The sequence below is a fragment of the Lygodium microphyllum genome, chromosome 29, assembly GCF_053477565.2.
Source record: "Lygodium microphyllum isolate KBCC chromosome 29, Lygodium_microphyllum_v1.1.10, whole genome shotgun sequence".
Lineage (NCBI taxonomy): Eukaryota > Viridiplantae > Streptophyta > Polypodiopsida > Schizaeales > Lygodiaceae > Lygodium > Lygodium microphyllum.
The window spans coordinates 54,823,346-54,844,748 of record NC_141163.1 but is presented as its reverse complement, the minus strand read 5'-3'; the positions used below and the strand labels follow the sequence as shown (position 1 = coordinate 54,844,748).

The window sequence follows — 21,403 nt, the reverse complement described above, 5'->3', positions numbered from 1 at the left end:
CGAAACCCTAACTGACAAGGCGAAGGGGCGAGAGGCAGGCGCAGAGGTCGCAGCTCAGGTGGGTGTGGGGCGCAAGCGATGGGCCGTCCAAACATAGGGCGGGGGACGCAGCGGCCGTGGACAGGGCGTCAGGGGCAGGTGACCGTGGACAGGGCGTCAGGGACAGGGCGTCAAGGGCTGCGTGGACAAGGCGTCAGGAGCAGGACGCGCAAAACGAAGGCTGACGAGGCGGAAGGACAACAGCCGGGACCCCAACCGCCAGAACGACCGACGGACGGGCGACGACCTATGCCGTCTGCACGCGCGAGGAACCAGGCAACGGATGACGTGGAATCTGCACCGGCGGCAGGTCACGAGCGGGCGCCATCGACGAGCTCCTTCTCTCAAGATTACTCTCTCTCTCTCTCTCACACACACACACACACACACACACACACACAGATGAAGTGTCTCATAGGCCGTGTACCATCATTGTAATTGACGTTTTGCAATAATCACCCTACCATCTCTATACACTACATACTTGCCCGCCTTATGTGCCTCCAATATCTTGAGCGCGCGCACACACACACACACACATACACACAGAGGATTGGTCGTCCATACAGGACGGTCTTCAGAGGTTCTTTCCTTTGCCTGCGTTACAGTGAGTGGATCCATGGCGTGACTGGATGTTTATGCTTCTTGATGATTTTGAGAAAAGGTCAGCTAATTAGATATATCATCAGATGGTGGAAGCTAAGAGATGGATCACGGGGAAAGTTAATAAGTTATGGCATCTTAGGGATAGCAAAAAGAAGTGGTGGGAACGATTTATCCAGCTTTGGAAGTCTAAGGTTCCGTATCAGGGTAAAGTGTTCATGTGGAGGCTGCTCATTGGGGGTCTTCCAACAGGAGAGGTGCTCCGTGCCCGAAAGATCTCTGCAGGTGGTTGTGTTTTCTGTGCTACATGTGATGAGAGATTGCTTCACCTTTTTGTCTCTTGCCCTATTGTGCGACAGATTTGGAATTTCATTTCCCATGTGTGGTCCTCAGTAACTCTGCACTAGTTCGTTCGTGGATTATGGGAAACATGTCCTCTATGCCCTCTTTGCGTTTAGATTGTTCCTGCCTATTCCATTTCCTTAGATGGATAGCCTTGTGGCATATATGGCGTACTCGCAATGCCTTTATTTTTGATTCAACATCGGGCATCCATGGGCATGTGGCGCATGTGCGTGGATTAGTGTTATGGCAAATCTCTTCTATGATGTCAGCTGACTTGGTTTTTCCGGATATTGGTGCTCCTTGGTTGGCGATTGTTCACTCTACTCCAGCTGTTCCTTCTGTATGATTTATTAGTGCTGTTCATGTAATAGGTTGTTCTGGTTGTTCTGAGAGCTTGCATGCCTCATGTAAATATTAGACGAAGAGAGAATGTGAGAGACAGAGTATGCTGACCTGATGGTCTGATGTAATAGAAAGTAAGAGATACAGAGAGAATGTTGACCTGATGGTCTGATGTAAATATTTACTGCTTAATTCAATTATCTTCACAAAGAAAAAAGAGAGAGAGAGGTTTAAAAAAATAATAATTTTAGAGCGCTTATATTTTTACCTTCTGAATGCAGCAAACCATTATGGGACTTAATTGCACATTTAGTGCTAAATGTGCCTTTACCAAGTCCAGGAGGAACTGTTGTTCTTTTTGCATTGGAGAATTATTTGCTACCAATAGAAGTGCCACCAAAAAATGGACTTCCTCATGCTGATGTAGGAATCCTGATTGCAGAACGTTAGTTTGATTTTATTGTTGAAGGTGTATTTTGTATGCTTTTAAATGTTTTTCTTATGAATAGTGAACTGATTTATCTTGTTCTGTGTGCTCTTAATATGATAATTTCCTTTTATTGCAGCTATCTTTTCAAGCACTTGTGCAGTGCTTGGATGTGGATAATTTGATCAGCCTGTTTACTGCGGTACTCCTTGAAAGACACATCTTACTACGTGCAAACAAGTATGCAGTCTATTTTGTATCTCTCTTATGAGCTTTGGTAGTGTATAGTTAGCCTTGCATTGGTAGCCAGAAAGTGTTTTACAGCACATGTGCATGTGTTATTATTGCAGCTTTTTTATGTAGAATTGTATCCACACTTGAGCAATGTACTTCTAGTCATGCAAAATTGTGCAAGAGATGCTGGAATATGAGGATTCAGATGTGAAGGGATTTTCTGTGCAACCCGTTGACCAGTCTTTTTTGAGTTACTTAGTAGAGAAGTGGGTGTCTAGTAGTGTAACCCAAACCTGGAAGTAGTTGTGAAATGTGGGAATAATTACAGAAGATTATAAAAATATAGAACTCAACATCTCACACTTGGGTTTGTGTTTAATACAAATGCCAATTTATTGCTAATGGGGTTGTAGTGCAAGTGGTTGGAGTGTGTGGGTACGCACATGGGTTCAAACTGTAGATACATCCCTTGAGGCATCTTTCAAAGTTCATGTCATCTCAAAAAAGAAAAAGTCAGTTCCTTAGCTGTTTTTAATAAACACCAAATTTTATTATGTTTCAGATCGAATGCAAAAGAGCTATAAAGCGGGTGATTCAATGCACATTAAAGTCTAGTGGCCATGAAAGTCAAACCTGTGTACGAGAGTGGTATACTAGGCCCTAACCATATGTTTTAACTTTTTTATTGCAACTCATATGAACAACGATGTTAACACAAAATTTTCCTAGAGAATCTAAATCAAACTTTTTAGCACCTTGATCCAAACAGACAAATCAATGGGAAGTTGACACATCCAAATGCTGATCCAAATCAGCAGCACAATGCTGTTCCTAGTGCCATGGTACTATCGAGCTAGTGACAAAGCTGTCATGATGATCATAGGGCGATAAAGTGTAACTCTTTACGCAAGAACTCTTCAAATCAGAGTGAAATCTGGGTGCTTAGCCAATCAGGGTTTTGGTTAGCAAATGCTTATTACCACAGGAACAAATCAGCCCCTATTTTTACCCCTAAATCTTCAGTGCATGCTGCTGTAATTAATCCAGCTTTTCCCTATTGCTTTTGCCAATTGTGCCTCTCATAAAGGATGACCTTTTACATGACAAGACTGTCCAGAATGCTCCGAGAAGAAGAGAAAACTGACAAAGAAGAAGATCTCAGCTTAGAGATGATCCAATGACCAAATCTAAGCTAGAGGAGTTGACATGCAGCCAAATGCTGTTCAAAAATGGCAATATGATGTTGTTAACTGTGTCAGAATGCTGTCCTGCTAGTCACACATGCTTTTGCTGATGGTCACAATGCTGGTCCAGTTGTTCACGTGGCTGCTTCAACCATTCACAATGCTGTCCTTCCATTCTCCATAGGTGAAATCTGTTCTAGGGCTGATCCTAGAGGGGGGCAGAGAATGAAAACGGCAAGTCCATCTTGGCGAACAAGATCAATGAAAATCCCACACTGATAGTTCATTAACTAAATAATGAACGACTTTCCCAAAGTTTCATTTTTGCTACCCAACTTGAAAATTTAATTTGCTGTCCAGACTTTAAATTTAAAGGCCCCACCCAAACTTTGGTTAAAACTTTCACGTTTAAGGTTTAAAACTACTCTTTTGGCCCTTAATTGAAAATTTCACATTCTAGCCTTTGAAAAATAAATATATAAAAAAACCGCCCCATGTCCTGCACTATTACTCATGCAATGTCCATAATGCCCAGTATGTCCAGAGTTACTTCGGAATAAATTCACGTGCTGGTTGACAGCTGAACTGCATGTCACAATTGGAACAGATAGGACAATAGGGCAATCGCATATGTTATTCTTAGAGAAGTAAAGATAGACTAAAATGCTTACACCTTGGGTGCATGGGATTTGCAAATGCATACACAAGCTTGATGTGCCAGGTTACAAGTTTCTTCAAACTACATAGTGGCATACTTGAGCACAATTAGACTGCTGACATTATTAGATAGGGAGTAGTATGATGATCTCACTTGCACATTATGGATTGATCATGCGCAGGCATCATTAGATCATTCTGTATTTGGTCTTGCTTGGAATTTGGAGTGCAAATATATGATGCTTCTGGGTCAACTAGTAGTGCATCTAGGACATTGTATAGTTTGAGCAGACTGTATAGAAATCATAGTCCTGGAGTTCCTTTTTTGGGGGGCAGGGTTGGAAAAGAAAGGGCAAAAGTGCCCGGGCATTAGTCTATCAACACTGGAAACATTGGTGAGCTTGGAATTTGTATTTTAATGAGCTGCAGTCTCAAGCAAATAACTTTCTGTTAGAACTCATATTTGTATATGTGAGAAATGCATTGGGATGTTCTGAGTATGCAATATTATTGTGGTGTGATATGATCCTTTCATGCGAGATTTACATTCTGCCTTATAAGCTCAATACATTATATCATGAGACCAATATGACATCTTTAGGAGTACTTTGCTCCTTTGCATGATGTATTTGTGGGTTTCATTAGTTTGAAAAGACATACAATTCAGAGTGGCACACACTTGTATGGCATTCCACTTCATATTTTTTCTCATTTCTTTAGCATCTCAAGATGATTGGATATTCCAAAGCCCTTGACACTATTTGTATTTGCTTGCGAGTAAAACGGATATGAATTTTTTGAGCATCTCATTGGCTGTTGTTCTGAACTTTATGGGACAGTACTTGACGCATTTCATGTCTGGTTGATAATAACAGGTACTCACTTTTAACTATTGTTGCTGAATCCATATGTCATCTGATTTATCCAATCAAATGGCAGGTATTCTGCAGCATCCTTACTACTCTGTTTTGCAATCTGATGTGCTAAATCATGTGACTACCTTTCAGCAATATTGCCTGACAGTGGATGTTATATTATTGCAGCATGTTTATATCCCAGTCCTTTTTTATGGAGGAGTAGACTACCTTGATGCTCCAACTCCATATCTTATGGGTCTGCATTCAAGTGTTGATATCTCATTTCTCAAATTAGATGCGGTAAAACAAAGTAGTATGCATTGTTGAATGCACAATTGGTGTTGTGTCTTCTAGTTTATGTGGATAGTATTAGTATGCACTCTGATTGATTGATGCTTCAGGATTTATCTTTTTAGTTTGGTGATCTGAAATGTAGGTTCTGGTGGTGGATCTTGATCACAACCGCTTGATGATTTCTGAAGAAGTTCCCCTTATTCCTGAGCCTGAATTGGGACAGCTGAGGGCTGATCTGATGGAACTTCTGTATCCTAATCTTGTTGACTTGGATCGAATGCAAGACAGTGCAGGGACACTTCGAGATTCTCGCACTCTCCGTGGCAATAAATTCTGGAGTGCAAATCATGACACTGAATTGAGGTATGAGTGGCCGTAGTACATGACATTTTCTTAGGTTTGCAGTTTGAGAATTGCGATTGTAAGTGGTCAAACATTAGTGTGTAGAGATAAATCTCTCATAGAATCATGAAGGTTTTTCTCACGTGGGCTTCTTTGAATCTATATTTCTGTATGCTTCAGTTTATCTTTTTTTTCTAGTAGCTCCAGTTCAATGATACTGTTGATTTTTGTGCATTATTCACTTGGCTTTTCTTCGTGTCGTGTACATATGATGTAAAAGTTTATGGCATATGTAGTTTTTTTCAGTGATGAAGCTGTCTTTTGAGAATGATTCAACCTATGTTTCTTCATCCTTTCCTGTCTACAACCAGTTGTAAGCTACTGTTGCTTCTGCTATAACGGCGATTGTATTCTATTCCACAGGTTAATTTTCCTGAAGTTTTTTGCCACGATCTTGTCTGGATACGGCGATTTTGTGGTAATTCTCAGTTAGAGTTGCATTTGTACTAAGTTTAACAGTTCAACAGGTGTTGCACATGAACAATGCCTGAGCTATCTTTTTGAAAATCAATTTGCAGGAGAATACTGCAGCAAATGTTTTCAACAAAGAAGCCTTTCTGAAGAAAAGATCTCGGATTACAGGGCTTCCACCTGACCCCATGGTACAGTATTTTGTTGATTTGAGATTACCATGGAGCTGGATAGCACATTCAAATTAAGACATGCACGTAAAGTTGTCCCTATACCAATGATCTGCCTAATAAATGGCATATGCCTGCAAGTCGATCAATGTTTTCTCCCATATGAGTTAAGCTATCGCTTTGAATGATGCTATTAATGTCTTAAAAGTTCACTTTAACCATGCCAATGTGTTCTAATACTGCAATCTCAAGCCGTCAGTTTTGGATGTTGGTAGTACATCAGGGTCTGTGAATGGTGTGGTAGTACTTTCATATCCTTTACAGAGTTTTACCTGGATAAGTGGCTATTGATTATGTTAGTAACGATTGACCAAGGTCCAATAGAGTATCAATAAGGCGTGCAAATTGTAGATCTGGGAAGCCATCGGCAATTGATTCTCCGCTTTTTCTGTCCAAAATATGAGATAAAGTTTTTGAACCCTAAAAAGAGAGAAGTAAAATAAAGTTCTCCCATGTGCTATCTATGTTCAGTCTCTGTTTATATGAAAGTTTCATCATTTTGTAAAAATTCTACAAATTTCTTCTTTGCAGAGCTCCTCCTCTACAGCACAGGAAAATGTGTGCAGATTGTTAAAGGATAAGAACTGTGAACTGACTTTGCAAGCTTCAACTCTCAGATCTTGTTAGGTGATCTTGACCATGTGTGCTGCTACAAAGCCAACCTTGGAAACTCTGAATACTCTTGGCTGCTTTGTTCAAGGTTGATTGGTAGGGGCCTTGTTTCTCCAAGCACACTATTTTCAGTAATCCTAACAGAAGGGATTATAGGCTGGAGACCTTCAGTTTTAGGTGTAGACTGTATACTTCTTCAGTTTTAATAACCTTGTTTCTCCAACCTCAGAAAATCAAGGCAGGGAAAAAACCAATGATGTTAGTGGTAGATCTTGTAGCTACTTGTGCCGTGGTGAATTGAGCATCAAGATTAGGAGATTGTCCCCTTTTCATACAGTTAGGATAAGCAGTAGAAATCTGACACATAATTGCTGATATGCAAGCTCCAGATATAGTCAACTGTTCAAAACTTACAAGTCCATTTATCACGACCTTCTCTAAATAAATATCTCACGTGCTTGGAACTGCTGATTGAAGAAGCTGAGATGTGGCGCTCCTCAAAAAGGGCCTTCAAGATTCTTCTATTTCCCTTTCCTCACATTGGCTTGGATAATTGTCATGGCACCAAGCATGAAAGGAAGGAAAAAAAAAGGGGGGGGGGGTGTCGTGGTGGGGAAGCAAGGCTCTCTTGTTCACTATTGCTTTGACTGGATGATGAAGTCTCAATCTCCTTGTCTAATCTGGAGGCTGAAAAGGACATATGTTTGGACTAAAGAAAATGTTTTCTGGACAAAGTATGTGAGGACCAGTTTTTTTTGTACTTGAAAAGGACACTTCTTTCTTTGTTTTTTGAACCTTTTAGCTCCTGAAAAATGAGCAGCTCACTGTCTCGAGCTAGTGCTCTTCTGGCACAGAACTCTCAATACATCTATAGAGACTAGTATTGCTTCAGCTCAATCTGTAAAGTAAATGCACATGACCTTGCAGATGAAACCAGCTTCAATGTTTAGATACTCGATTAGTATGTTAATCTCACAATTATAAAGGCCATTTTGACGCCCTAGGTTTCACGAGTCTCAACTAAATGTAGAATCAGATCCGTGTTTGTTCCATAACTGAACGTTAAAAGAGTTTGAGGTCTATGCATGAATATTGACAGTTGTAAAATAATTTGTAAAATCTTCCACAGGCTAAAATGTTGAACTTGATTCTTGCAGATGGAGCAGTTTTTAGCTTCTCAGGGGTTTATCGAGTTTTTGGAAACAGGCTATGGGTCCACAAGAATGGGACAGAACCTTGTAGATAAATTGCAGCAGGCAATGTCAAAGGGTCAAAATCCTTCTCTCATACTTCCTACTCCAGCTGTTGAGCCAGAGATTTTAACTATTGCTGACCATTCAAGTCAAGAAATAGGTGGGACACCTTTGGGGTTTGGTAAACTTCTTGAATGTTTTTGTGAGAAATTGCAGGGTTCTGAAAACATGCAGTAATTTAGAAAGCATGCAAAACATTATTAGTGCTATTGTTTTGTCTGGGCTGGAATAAGGACATATGTTTATACATGAAGAGAATCTGATATCGAGGGTGGATGATAGCAAGCTATGAGAGGAGTGTATACAATTTTTGAAAAGGAAAAAGCGAAATGTCTGTAAGAAAAGGTGGCACAAATGTGTGGTTCATGCACAAAAGACTACTCTACTTAATTTCACACGCTTTCTTCATTTCACTCAAGATTGTTGTGTCTACTTAATGCTGGGGCCATGCTACTTCCTTCAGATATGCTTCTTGTTTTTCTAAAACTGTGACCTGCCTCTCCAAGTGTGCTGTCCACTCTCTGAGCCTGTTGTCATACTGATTAGGGCAACCATGTCATGCTTGCCTGTTTATCCAGCCTGCCTATGCAGCCACCATGACAGCCAAAATTAAAGAGAAGAAAGGAAGAAGACAATGATGGAGAAAAAAGGAAGATGAAAACGAGGAGGTGATAATGAGGCTGATTATGAAAGGTTGGAAAGGATGTTGCAATCTGTGAATTCAACTTCTAGGCACTATTCTGCTTCTTGCCACAGTAATGCTTCAGGCATCTCTGTCTCTCCCTTTCCTTCTCAAGAAGAGAAAGTTTGGCTTGTTATTCTCTTTGTAATATCATGTGTTAAAAGTGTAAGATGAAATGGAATCATACTGGTAATTTATGATTGTGGCCCATTGCATGTTTGCTTATACGCGAACATCCTGTAATTGTCTTTATTCCTTTACTTACTTGAGTTCGGATCTGAAGGAGTGATAATGAGATGCAAAATTATGAGACACAATCTGATTAACGGTTTACTACTCTGGCTGTAGCTTCAAGGTCTAGGTATCGATACGACAGATTTCCTGCCAATGTAAGGAGTCAAGAGGAAGATGAGGAAAGAAAGAAAATTCTTATGGCTGCCAGTACTGCTCTTGACCGTCCTGTCAGGCATAATTCAAGGTTTGTTTGATGTAAGGATGTATGTGCTTGTTATGGTTAACTATGTGTTTGAACATATAGAGGCATTGTCTTCAGTTTTGAATGATTCCTTAATGGCTTCTTAGTGGTAACTGTATGGAATTGTATGCCACATCACAGTAGTATATCTGACATATGAGGATTCCTTAAGAAATACCCTGAATGGTTGTTAATACAGTAGCTATGTGCATGCATAATACTCATGTGCAAGTCCTAAGCTCTTATTTTTTGTCACCCTGCTACTGATTGAATCTGCTTCAGCCTTCTACTGACTGTCTCTCTCTCACATGTACTTTTTTTTGGGTGAAACAAGTTGAGTGTTTATTTCAAAATAGTAGGTGTTATGTGCAGTGCAGGCGCAACATGTGTCAAAAACACTGAGGAAAAACTGAACACATATGATGGTCAATCACACACACAAGTACATACGTATGCACATGTGCACGTGCACACATAGGTCTTTCTAGTGTTCAGGACTGCTGCAGGATGAATTTGTGGACTACATACATAGCCCTGATGTATTCTGCATATTAGGTAATGTGACCTTATATATGGTTTTCTTGAATGTTGCAAGTCTCGCTTTTTTTGACTGATCCATCATTGCAGCAGCTTTTGGCAGAAAACTGCAGTGAATAAGGTTAAATCTGTGATATTTTTGTTTGTAAGGCCGCCTAAACTTATGGTCCCTTTGTTTATGAATGCTTCAGTCCAGGACTGATAGAGACTGCACCGAAGACGGATGGGCTTACTCCACGGGAGAGAACTGTATGGCTTCTGATAAGATTTTAACAAATAAGTAACATTGTTGAAGTGATGCCAAACGTATGTCATGTGGTCTAGGTACATAGGTCACTGATTATTCATTTGTGCAGGCCGAGCGAGAGCGCATGGTTCTTGACATAAAGGTGAAGCTGCAGGTATGTATAAAGTTCAAGCTGTAACTATGTTGTACATCAAAACATTAATAGTACCTAGAGTAGACCTGTCATAAAAACAACTGGGTCTTGAAAGTTCAATGCAAAATCAGTGATTGTTACTGTTTAAGGTAAAACCATTGTTTGGTGACAGGGGTTGTGGCAGCGTCTTCTTGAGCTTAAGATATATGACGACCCGCTTTCTTCTTCTGAATATGGCACAATTCTTGGTAACTAAGCCCTCTTCCATGTATATCTTGACCATGTCTTGGTTTGGGATTTTCAGATTTGCATTCTTTTATTCCAAGTATACTGGAAGTTGAACACCGGTTTTGTGTGCTTGTATAGCTTTGATCGAATCGGATGCAGAAGGGATTGGTGGAAGTGGTTTCATTGAATGCATAGGAGAACACATAAAATCGGTAATTATTATGCACTTCAATTATCACTAACTAGTTCCAAAATATATTTAGTGTCCATTTTTCACTGTGATAATGACTTGATTTATCTGTTCTTGTTGGTGTATGGTTCCTTTTGGTGCGTTTTCAGGGATGGAATTGCTATTTGTCTGAAGAACAGTTCATTGCTGTTAAAGAGCTAGTAAGCATACAAGAATTCGACAATTTTAGTGAAATATAGCCATTAAGAAATATTACAGTGGTAATTGTATCAAAAAATAAAGGAAATGGGCCCTTTTCTTCTCTTGCTTGTTGCTATCAGATCAAGACAGCTGTCAGCCGTGCTATATCTCGAAATGATATGGTAACTGTACGAGATGCACTTGAATTTTCAGCAATTGTTCACCGCAAGGACATGGGCTCTGTTGCAGATTTTGTTGAGCGTCATCTTGGTGTGCTTCCAATTTGGGATGAGCTAAGGTCAGTATTGTTTCATGACATAGTTACGAAGATTATTACTGGTATGCTGGCACTCATAGATGTCTTTCTTTTGTAGGTTCTGGGATCGTTACTTTGAAGGTCTGTTAGATAAAGTTGCAGATAAGTAAGGCTTCTACTTTGTAAGGCTTATTTAGATTAACATTTAGATAACTTTCATAAAAAAAAGTTCAGCAGTTGGTATGCTTGTATTTTCTTATGTCTAAGTTATCCATAGTTTGCATTCATGATAGAACCACATTCCCAACTCAAAACATCCTGCCTATTTTCTGGATTACAGAGAACATCAGATTTTGAAGAAAACTCTCCTTTTGTGAGGGTTACTCAACCCCTAGTTTAGAGAAACATTTTCAGAGGTCTACCCATGGCCATACTAAAGTGTCCATTTCCATGCCCCAAAACTTAGAATATAGCGATTCTTGCAGATTGTATTACAGCCTGACTTCAAGTAAATCCTGATATAGGTTTTGTAGAAGGTACTTCTGTTAGTTACGTTGGACTAAAAAATCATTAGCCTTAATTAAACAGCCCCAAAACTCAAGTTAATCTGTGAATTTAAACCATTTCTCTTAAACAGAAGCGGTTCTAGAGAGTTTCAGTGTCTCACAGGTAAACCCTAAGTTGGGAGGCCACAAACTTTCTATAAATAGACAAGCTGCTCTCCCACTCAGCCTATTCTTTTTTTTGTAGATTGTAGGTTCCATAGATTCATTATCCACACCCTGTTCTAGGAAAGCATCTTAGCCGGAGCTGCCCATCATCATCTCCCACCATTTGGTGCATGTCTACCAGCCCTTTTTCACAGTTTGCTGCTCCAAACTGCTGTTGCCTGCTGTCAACCTGGCCCAAACTTTGTGTTTTCTGCTGGCGACCACTCTTCTACCCATGAAAGGTGCCCTAGAGGTGACGCCATTAGCTGGCGACCTGCTAGAAGGCTGCGTTGCTGTTTTAGTCTGCTGCCCTGCACATGCCAGCTGTTGCCATCATCAAAATCTGTGTTTTGCTGTTGGCACCCTCTGTCTGGTTGCCATGTCATCATCTACTACTGTGTTTGCAGATTTTTCTCTCTCCTGTGCTTGTCTATCACTAAACTAGCCACACTTGAGCTGTGTTTGCTGTTGCTAGACATCTTCAAAGACTGCCTTGTTGCGTTTCGGGATCCGTTAAGAGTATGACACACTCTCCGACTCATTCTCTCTGCCTCGGTCCTTGAGACATGAGAGTTGGAGGTTCAATATTCATATACTGCATAGTGTGTTTACTGCATTCAGCATTGTATATTCAGCAGACATTCACTTCACATTATTCACAAATCACAGTGTTCATTGTCTCTAGGTTACCCTAATCCTAACCATGTTTTGTTATGAGTTTGTGCTTTGTCATACAATTATATTTGTGTTTCTGTGTTAGGGCATTTGTTTACAAGGTAAATGTCCTGAAACAATATTGTTAGTTACATGTCCTGAGAGCACATTTCTGTTAGTTAAATGCTTCAGGTTTTCCTGGAAAGGGTACTTCTGCTAGGGAAACATGCTCAGGGGTCTACCATATAAAAGTGTACATTTCCATGCCCTGATCTTTTTTCAACTTGAGTTAAAGTAAATCCTGACACAAGATTTGCAGAAGGTACAACATCATATGGCTTTTCCTTTTGGGGCAGCCAACTTTGACCACTGCTGGGCACTGCTTCTGGATTCTCTGAACAGGACACTTCTGTTAGTTCAATAAGTACAAATAATACAAAGAGTCCCCTGTGACAGGTTTAGGTCATGGGACTTGATGTTTCTTGCTGCCAGGCTGTTTGTGGTAACCTAGAAACCTTCGATAAGAACTAGTACGATATTTAGAATGGGCAGATCTTTTGATCACCAGAATATTGCAGGGCAACGTATGGCTTTAAGTCTGGACATTCTTTTTACAGAGTTGTGTTTCCTTTTGTATATCCGTCATATATGCTTTCTAGATGAGGGGCCAGGTTCCAAACCATCTTCATAGTAATCATCACTCTATTTTCATATAACATGGAAGTATTGCGAGACATCTTTGTAGGAAGTTTTACAAGACATCTGTTTATGTGGCATTTAAATTTGGTACAAAATATTCAATGATATGGCCCAAAAAGAATAAGGTGTGCATCATTTACAATTTCGAACCCTTAAATTATTTAATGTTTTGTTTGTTCAGGTCAGGCAATTTTGCTACATTGGTAGCAGAACAGTTGGTCTTTGTTGCGCAGCATATGGTAAGTACTTGATCTTTAGCCATACTTTTTGGATTTGTGGCTGAAGGTTCTGGCTGGCTGTTTTAGTGAATCTGGCCAGTAAAGAGCAGTTTATCTTATAAATCCATATTTGTTACAGGCTGGCTTGAGATTGCCAGATGCCGAAGCCTGGTTTATCTTAGAGTCTCTTGCAAGGAAGCATAACCTTGGATCAAAGCAACTTGTAAGGGAAAATATTTTCTTTTGAACAGGTTGAGATCACCTGATTGTTTGAAACATCTCTTGTAATCTCTTGGTGTGATTCAAAGGCGAGTGAGTTCTGTGATTACCAGATCAAGCTCAGAGGATTGCTATCATATATGCAACAAGCTCGGCTTGGATATTGGGGTCTCTCTCCTGTGCGATCACAGCCAACATTCACTGCTGGAATGACAATGCCAGCTAGGTCAGACACAGATGCGAATCCACAACCTGTTGAGGCCACAGGTGCAGGGCGAAGCTGGGTGCAAAATATGTTCAGCCGAGACAAAGCTGCTCTTACTGGTCGGACACGCCGTGGAACAGGAGACAGCGCTGTATTGGGTACACAAGCACACCTTGTTTAAATGTTGGAGTATTTGTAGTCCTTGATAAATGATGTCAGATAGGAGGTTTTGATCAGTCAATGCAAGTACTTAGTAAGGAACCAGTGACAAAAGCTCATATTTGACATTTAACATAGTAGATGTTGCAAGATATATAAGCAAGACGACTTCAGTTACGTTGTCATATTTGTAGCATAGTAAAGCTCTGGTGCTGCTGCACCTTTAGTATAGTTGGTGCAAATCTGAAAATGAACAAGCAAATGCTGAAGACTTAGTTGAATGAAAGTAGAGTGCAGTGAATTCAAGAGTTTCCCCGAGAGTTAGCCATGCCTATGTATCCGAAGATGGGAATGGGCATGGCATCCAAAGATGGGAAAAGGACAATCCTCTGCTGCTGCAGGGCCACTATTACGAACTGTTCAGCGCAGCTGTTATCAAGAAGGCTACAGGGCTGAAAGCACAAGGTCACAAGGAAATGATCATGTTCTGGTGAAAGTTGATCTTGTAGGAGTAGGTGTTGGAATCTAGATATATGTGAGCACTTTGATTGTGAAGTCAAATTTCACAGTTTTTACCTGAATGGAACGCGATCAACTCATGAAGTCTTCCTTGAAATGCCATGCACCTCATTAAGGGTTCAGATGCTGCATCTAGGAATTTGTAGTTGAAGTGCTTACTCCATTCTAGGGGACAGTCACAGTATTTATAATCCTATGTAGGTATGATGACCCTGTTCTATTCGTCTGTAGATGCTGGAGACACTCACTGTATTATTAGTGATATATACTTTGCCTTTCATTTTTAGATGAGGAGGCATGGCTACCCTGTATTATTGATATATAGATGCATGATCTGAAGCTGTATTGTTTAGATTTTCTTTATCTTTGACATTACATGCCATAAGTTGGGGAATTTTTATTTGCGTGTGCTCCAGGTAAATTTGCATTTGAATTATTTGTAGCTGATGATAGATTCCTGGCATTTTGCAAGAGAAATGATGAACCACTATTCTTCAAAATTAGTGTGGTTGATTCATTGTTTCTCAAAAGTGGTCAACCCTTGTACTCTCAATGATTTTATACTTAGATGTTATAGACCACATTCCCAATGCTTGATGATCTGTACTGTTGTTTCAGCTTCCAATGACAGCATACACAATATCCAACATCCAGATGCAACGAGTGGCCAAAGGAGGGGAGCCTCAACTTTGAGGACTCTCAGAGGTCACAAAGGTGCAGTTACTGCATTGCATGCCACCAGTAGAGCTGATACTGGAGAGGATAGTGATGAAACTGGGCATTTTATCAGTGGGTCCGCTGATTGTACAGTAAGGCCTTTTATACTTCTGAGATGCTGAATATCTTTATGTCCATAAGAAGAGTACCTTGGTGCATCAATTTAGTTGTATTGAACAAGTAGGGGATGTGTAGCTTTCCTTTTCAGCAGTACCTGTATGTTGTTCACATATGTCAACAGTCTTGCTAACTGTTTCTATAGTATGGGGATCTCTCCAGTAGGGTGCTGTGCGTGTAGAAGAAATATCACTGCTTCCAGTGGGAAGATCATTAATAATGGATCATGTACATGATGTTGTCTTTAGGTGGTCAACTGAATGTCTGGTCTATGCTGTGGATTAACAGTTCCATTAACCAGAATGCGGTATATCGTGTGTGTTGTTCCTTCAAAAAATGGGGTGTTTCTCAATTGGATGTTGTGAAGAAAGTCTTGGTTCATCTGGTGAACTAGGAAGATGGGACATCCCCTAAACTGGGTTCCTAAGTTTCAACCTTATGCCGATCATGTAATAGCTGGCATTTCTTGGTCTTCCATGTAAATGTAATGTGGTGAAGGGCATTACGGATGCAACAGCACATACCATTGATGATTTTGGTCAATGGTCCATATTACGTATGCAACAGCACAGACCATGGGTGATTTTGGCCAATGGTACATGGAATGTTCAAGCAACTTCTTGGTAACTACAATTAAACCTTGCAGGGTTCAATGTTCAAAACTTCTTCCTCATGGACTGCAAGGAACCATTGAAGGATGTCTGTATGCTACAGAATTAATTAAAAGTTGATAGATGATATTGACTGATTTCACATATGTAAAAACGAGTGGGATACATGGGAAGAACTAGGGGTTAGATACCCAGTCACATTGACTACGGTATATAAGGTGTAAGAGACCTAGTTTAGGGCATCTAGACATAATCAAGAATTGACTCTTCACCTTCTCCTTTAGCTTCCATGGCTTCCTCCTTCCTCCTCCTTCCCCTTTTCTTGTATTTTTCTCTCCTCTTCTAGTCTTTCCCTCTCTTCTTTGTTTCTCTCTCTTCTACTCATTCTCCTCTCTCCTCTCAGCCTCATTCATTACAAGTGGTATCAAAGCTTCAGGCTTTGGTCCTTTTCCCCTTTCAACTCAGATTGCGGGTACAAGTGTAGCAGGTAGGATTACAGTTAGTGATAGCTTTTTTGAATTAAGCAAGAGCTATGGGTAGAGCTTGTGACATATCCGGAGGTAAAGTGGCTAACTTAGCAGATTATCACTCCTATTCATGCAACTTTTAGGGGTTCTAGGACAAAGTTGGAGGCTGAGGAGTTAGAGGAGGGTAAAAATCTGAGTTACTTTTTGCTCAGACCCTTCCTCTCTCTCTTCTCATGCAAGCTTCCATGGCTACTCAGCAGAGAAAAACCCAACTCTTCTCTAGAGCGGCCCTCAATGCTCCTAGTTGAGATCACATGAGTTTACCCTTCTTCCCCAGGCCCAAGCTAAATACCTTTGTCAAGGGTTGCTGTCTAAGAATTGCCCCAAGGAACAGCCCGCAAATTGTGGTGCATTTTGCGCTACTGTCCCCTGGCCTTCCTGCCCCATTTCCAGCACTTGTCACCTCCTCTGGTGCTTCTCTATGGCTTAGACAATCATCCTTTACCTTCTTGATCAGATCTTGGCCCTTGTTCCCCAACATTTGAGCTTCCCTCTCATGCAAACCCCAGTTCACTTCTATACTCTGCTTTGTTAAGCCATCAAAGCTCAGTGCAAGCTGCCCCACCTCTGAAATCTCAGCCCTCAAGAGCTCTTTCAACTATTCTTGACCTCACTTATCCGGATTGAAGACATAGAGCTCAACATGCAAGGATTTCTTGCATGCTGGGATTTCTCGAGCCATGAAAGCTCCATTTGAAGCTTTCTATTCTTGAAGAGCAAGCTCAGAAACAAGCACGGGATCCCCCACCATTAGAGGAAGCAACAAATCCTTTAAGATTGTACCTATGGAAGTGCTTTACTCAACCAGGCTAACTTAATGGAGAGCTTGGCATCATTATGGGATCATGCTTCATCCATCTACTTCAAACACTGAAGAGGTATGTCAATTCAATCTTAGTCTCTCATTCTAATCCACTTGTTGAGCTTAGTTCCTTTGTTGGAGAGATTAATGATGCATGTTGCCTTTTTAGTAGAGTCCATCTTTCTCATTGGTTCTTGCTGACTTTAATACTTACCTGATCATGTGTGTCTTGAATTGATCCCAAGTGGATAATAAGCCATTGTAAAAGGGTAAGTAGCAGCAACCAGTGAGTCACTGGATTGCTAATGGAAGCCCCACCCAAGCTCTTGTTCAATCCTTGCATCTTATGAAAAGACTCAATGTTTATTTTTCAATGTATCTCATGCTGGGTGCTTAGTTAAAAATGTTTGCCATGTATACTTTGGTTGAGGAAAAAGGCCGATGCTAGGTGAGGTGGTAAACCACAATTAAGACCCTGAAGGGGTGTACAACCCAGTTCGGGGGGAACTTTGCCCACCTCTCGGTGATCTTGAGCCTGATACTTGTATGCAGGTGCAGGTACACTCCATGGTCACCCTATTCCCAATGAGGTAGCCCCTAATTGGACACACTCCCAGTGATCAAGGCACCCATGTATGGCACTTGACATGTATGCGGTCAATGTAAGATGTATGACACTAAGGCCTACTTATGCAGTGATGGCAAAGCAAATGGATATGTCAATGTACTTGGGATCATGCTTAGTATGCTCAAGATGTTGCTTATTATGATGCTTAAGCTTCTCAGTCCATGAGCCACTTATATAGTGCATGTGGGAATTGGGACAAACAATGTTTTAGTTGCAGGAACTTGGGAACAGTCACAGAAAGCTTGCTGTAGTAAATTCTATAGTGCATCTAGGAGTGAATTCTATAGCTCATCTTGAAGCGGACTTTGTCCTCTTTGATTTGAATAAAAAATCTCCTCATTTACAGCAAATCACAAGATTATAGTTAAGAATTGGTATCCCATCCCACGGATTGATGACTTGTTGGATTATTTGAAAGAGGTACGATTCTTCACGAAGATTGATTTGCACTCTGGTGACCATCAGATATGTATGAGAGAGGGTAATGAGATTAAAACAGCTTTTAGGACTGATCGTGGGGTTTATCATTTTTTGGTGATATCTTTTGGTTTGATTGATGTCTTTGCCACATTTTAGAGCCTCATGAATAAAATCCTCCACCTCCTTGTTCAAGTTAGTGCTCGTTTTCTTTGATGACATTCTCATTTATCCAAGTGGGGGTATTGATGGTTGTCATATACCTTCGAAGTGGCTTGGTCTCCCAATACGAGAGCCTACCATCCCCAAACGGATGGCCAAACAGAGCGAGTAAATCAAGTCATCGTAGATATGCTTAGGGCATACTGCTGTCGAGAGCCGAAGAGGTGGATTCAATACTTGCCTTTGGTTGAATTTGCCTACAATGCTTCTTACCAGCAGAGCATTCAGATGACCCCTTTTCAAGCATTATATGGTCATGATTGCAGAAGTCCCCTAAACTTCTCAGATCCAACCTTAAGGGTTGAAGCGTCAAGGCAGATGTTGGAAGAGATGGATGACCAAATAAAGTTAATAAGACAGGATATCCAAGTGGCCAAGGATAGACAGAAGGCATACGCGGATTTGAAGCATCAAGAAAGAGTCTTCGAAGAAGGAGACATGGTCTTCATTCGCGTACGCCCTAAAAAGAGTTCTCTATCCTTAGGAGATTGCAAGAAGCTAAGTCCAAGGTATTGTGGGCCGTACAAAATCCTCAAATGCCTAGGACCCAATGCTTATAAATTGCAACTTCCTGAGAACCTAAAGGTTCACAATGTATTCCGTATCAGCCTATTGAAAAAATATGTACCTAATCCTAACCATGTACTTGACGATCAACAAGTTGTAATGCCTAGTCAAAGAGTCCTTGAACTAAGGCCTGATAGGATCTTAGATGCTAGGGAGAGACAATTAAGATCCAGAACCCTGAGAGAATGCCTCGTCCAGTGGAAAGATTATCCCGAAGAGGATGCCACTTGGATAGATGAAGGCACTCTCAACCATCAGTATCCCTAGTTTATCTCGAGATGAGGACATCTCGATTTCTCTAAGGGGGAGAGAATGTAACGTTTGAGTAAACATTTTTTTAAAGGATAATATAAATTTTTTTTACCCCTCCCCAGCCGTTTGTTGCGCTGGAAGGGGAGGGGAATAGTAACAGACCAGAAGCTCCTCAGTGGAGCTCGCGGGTATGGCACGGCCATACATGCCAACACGAGGAGAGGGAGGATCCCCCTCCCCTTCCCTATTTAAATAGGGGGAGACGTTGCCATCGAGGACGGAGGGAATAGGTGAGGAGGAGGTCCGCCAGTCTGTAACGTTGAGGGAGAGAGTAGGTTACGCCAATGACGCTGCCGCCTAGCAATAAGAAGGAAGGAGGACCCCCTCATCGTCGCTTTGCCGAACAAGCTGTCGAGCTGCCGCGCTGCGCCGCCGTTAGATGGATACTCACCCCCCCCGTGGAAGCTTCAGAAGCTTCCTGGGGGGGAAACTTCTAAAGGGGCTTTCTTAGCCCCCGTTCCCCCCTGGTGTTAAAATTTCCCCCCTCTCACCCCCGTGTTTAACCTATAAGCCCCCTTCTTGTGCTTTTTTTTGAAACCCCTTTTTCACCCCCCTCGTGTCCCCTTTTTACACACCCTTTTTTCCCCCCCCGTGCGCTAAGCCCCTTTCACCCCCTTGTATTCCCTTTTAATGTTTTTTCCCCCGGGGTTTCTAAATCCCCCTAAGCCCTCTTCATTCCCCTTATGATCCCTTCGCCCATTGTGTTGCCTTCGTTCTTTTCCCCCCTGGGTTTTAAAACCCCTAAAGTCCTTTTCACTCCCGTGTCCAAAGTTTTCCCAAGGCCTCTTCTTACGCCTTCTGGAACCACATCCACACACCCTTTTTTCCCGTGTATATACCCTATAGGGCCTTTTCTTTAGGCTTTGTAAACCTTTTTCCCCAAAAGAAACTAAGGCCTTAAAGGTCTTATTACCCCTTCTCGTGGATAAACCCTTAACTGTTCCTTGCCTTCCCAAAATACCCTTGCGACTTGGTTTCTCCCCTGCTCGGAAAAGTGAAGAAGAGTATTGACGTGCAAGGGAGTGAGGTGGAATTCTGTAAAGGAGTGTAAAGCTGCTTCCACATTCGAAGGACTACAACTGCGATGCCTCCTAAGAAAGTCCAAGGAGTAGCTATGGGAGGGTCATCTCCCGGTATCCATGTGGATATCTCACCCCAAAACCAGGTTTTTCCTTGTTAATTTTATACCGGTTTTAATTCAATCGTGCAAGATGAATTGTTAGGGATAAGATATATATTTTTTCCTAGTTATTTACGATGAAGGAATTTAGTTTAATTAAACATGCAAAATAAATAAAGCATTAAGATAGTTTTCCTTCAAAAAGTATTATGCATTGAAACGAATTATGAGCAAGATTATTTACCCACTAAAGTAGTATACTTCGGTAAGTCTGGAAGATATAAAATTGCATCTTGCACTATTAACCCCTATTCTTTTTATAACGAGTCATCATGGAAGGTGCGAATCATGAAAGGTTTCTTACGTAGCTTAAACTCTAGGAAGTTATCATTGCTAACTGCATAACTTAGCAAGGAAAAGATTGCTTATTTGGCATGAGTTTTGTTCGCAAGGATAAAGGAAGATTAATTGAATTTACCTAACCTCAAATCAATAAAGTTCAGGATTGAAAAATCAATTGACACATAGATAACAAATCGTGCGGAGGTGATCTCGATATTACCTTCTAAAAGTTAACCAAATTAATATAAACTTAGAAATACCTATGCTGCGAAATATTCATTGGGAATGATTTAAAATCCAAAAAACGTTTATACCTTAAATACTTGTCCACATTCCTTGATTGTAGGGCCAGCAAATCGTAAACATAAAAGAACTAGGGTTTGTTCCTGAGTTTCTTAAAGGAAATAATAAAAGCTAGGAAACCCTAGGTCTGACAAATGTTAGCTTAAAGAAACTGAAACGGATTGTTTCATCGCATAGTACGATACAGGACTTGCGCAGTAAGTACGAAGTCATATGGTCTTGTGATTGATTCACAAGAAGAAATGTTAAATACTCTCAATAAGGATGGCGGATCCTTACGCAAGTTATCTTGCAAAAGGATGTATTCGTTGATATCCTTCTAAGTAAGGAAGGTTAAAAACCGGAAACTAAAGTATCCAATGAACTTTAGGATTGACCAAGTTGGGTTAATAGGGTATGCCCTAACCCAGAATATAAAGGATCTTGCCAAGTTGCAAGGCACCCCGGATCGAGTGCTAGATGCATTCAAAAGGAAGGATTTCTTCCTTAGCAGTTTGCCAACAACAAGATCGATCAA

At 40.9% G+C, this 21,403-nt stretch overlaps 1 protein-coding gene across 1 annotated transcript in view; it reads left to right on the top strand.

The window, feature by feature from the left end:
• The window catches only part of SCD1 (stomatal cytokinesis defective / SCD1 protein (SCD1)), a 156,905-nt gene that overhangs the window by 96,688 nt on the left and 38,814 nt on the right, over window positions 1-21,403 (top strand). Inside the window, exons 4-23 of the mRNA XM_087671112.1 lie at window positions 1,611-1,752; window positions 1,896-1,996; window positions 4,707-4,770; window positions 4,875-4,988; window positions 5,125-5,345; window positions 5,748-5,802; window positions 5,903-5,986; window positions 7,795-7,990; window positions 8,921-9,050; window positions 9,776-9,833; window positions 9,941-9,985; window positions 10,137-10,212; window positions 10,331-10,404; window positions 10,532-10,582; window positions 10,703-10,860; window positions 10,937-10,984; window positions 13,063-13,120; window positions 13,239-13,322; window positions 13,432-13,681; window positions 14,820-15,010. Coding sequence (XP_087527238.1) covers window positions 1,611-1,752; window positions 1,896-1,996; window positions 4,707-4,770; window positions 4,875-4,988; window positions 5,125-5,345; window positions 5,748-5,802; window positions 5,903-5,986; window positions 7,795-7,990; window positions 8,921-9,050; window positions 9,776-9,833; window positions 9,941-9,985; window positions 10,137-10,212; window positions 10,331-10,404; window positions 10,532-10,582; window positions 10,703-10,860; window positions 10,937-10,984; window positions 13,063-13,120; window positions 13,239-13,322; window positions 13,432-13,681; window positions 14,820-15,010 — 2,200 coding nt within the window. The remainder of the gene's footprint in view (window positions 1-1,610; window positions 1,753-1,895; window positions 1,997-4,706; window positions 4,771-4,874; window positions 4,989-5,124; window positions 5,346-5,747; window positions 5,803-5,902; window positions 5,987-7,794; window positions 7,991-8,920; window positions 9,051-9,775; window positions 9,834-9,940; window positions 9,986-10,136; window positions 10,213-10,330; window positions 10,405-10,531; window positions 10,583-10,702; window positions 10,861-10,936; window positions 10,985-13,062; window positions 13,121-13,238; window positions 13,323-13,431; window positions 13,682-14,819; window positions 15,011-21,403) is intronic.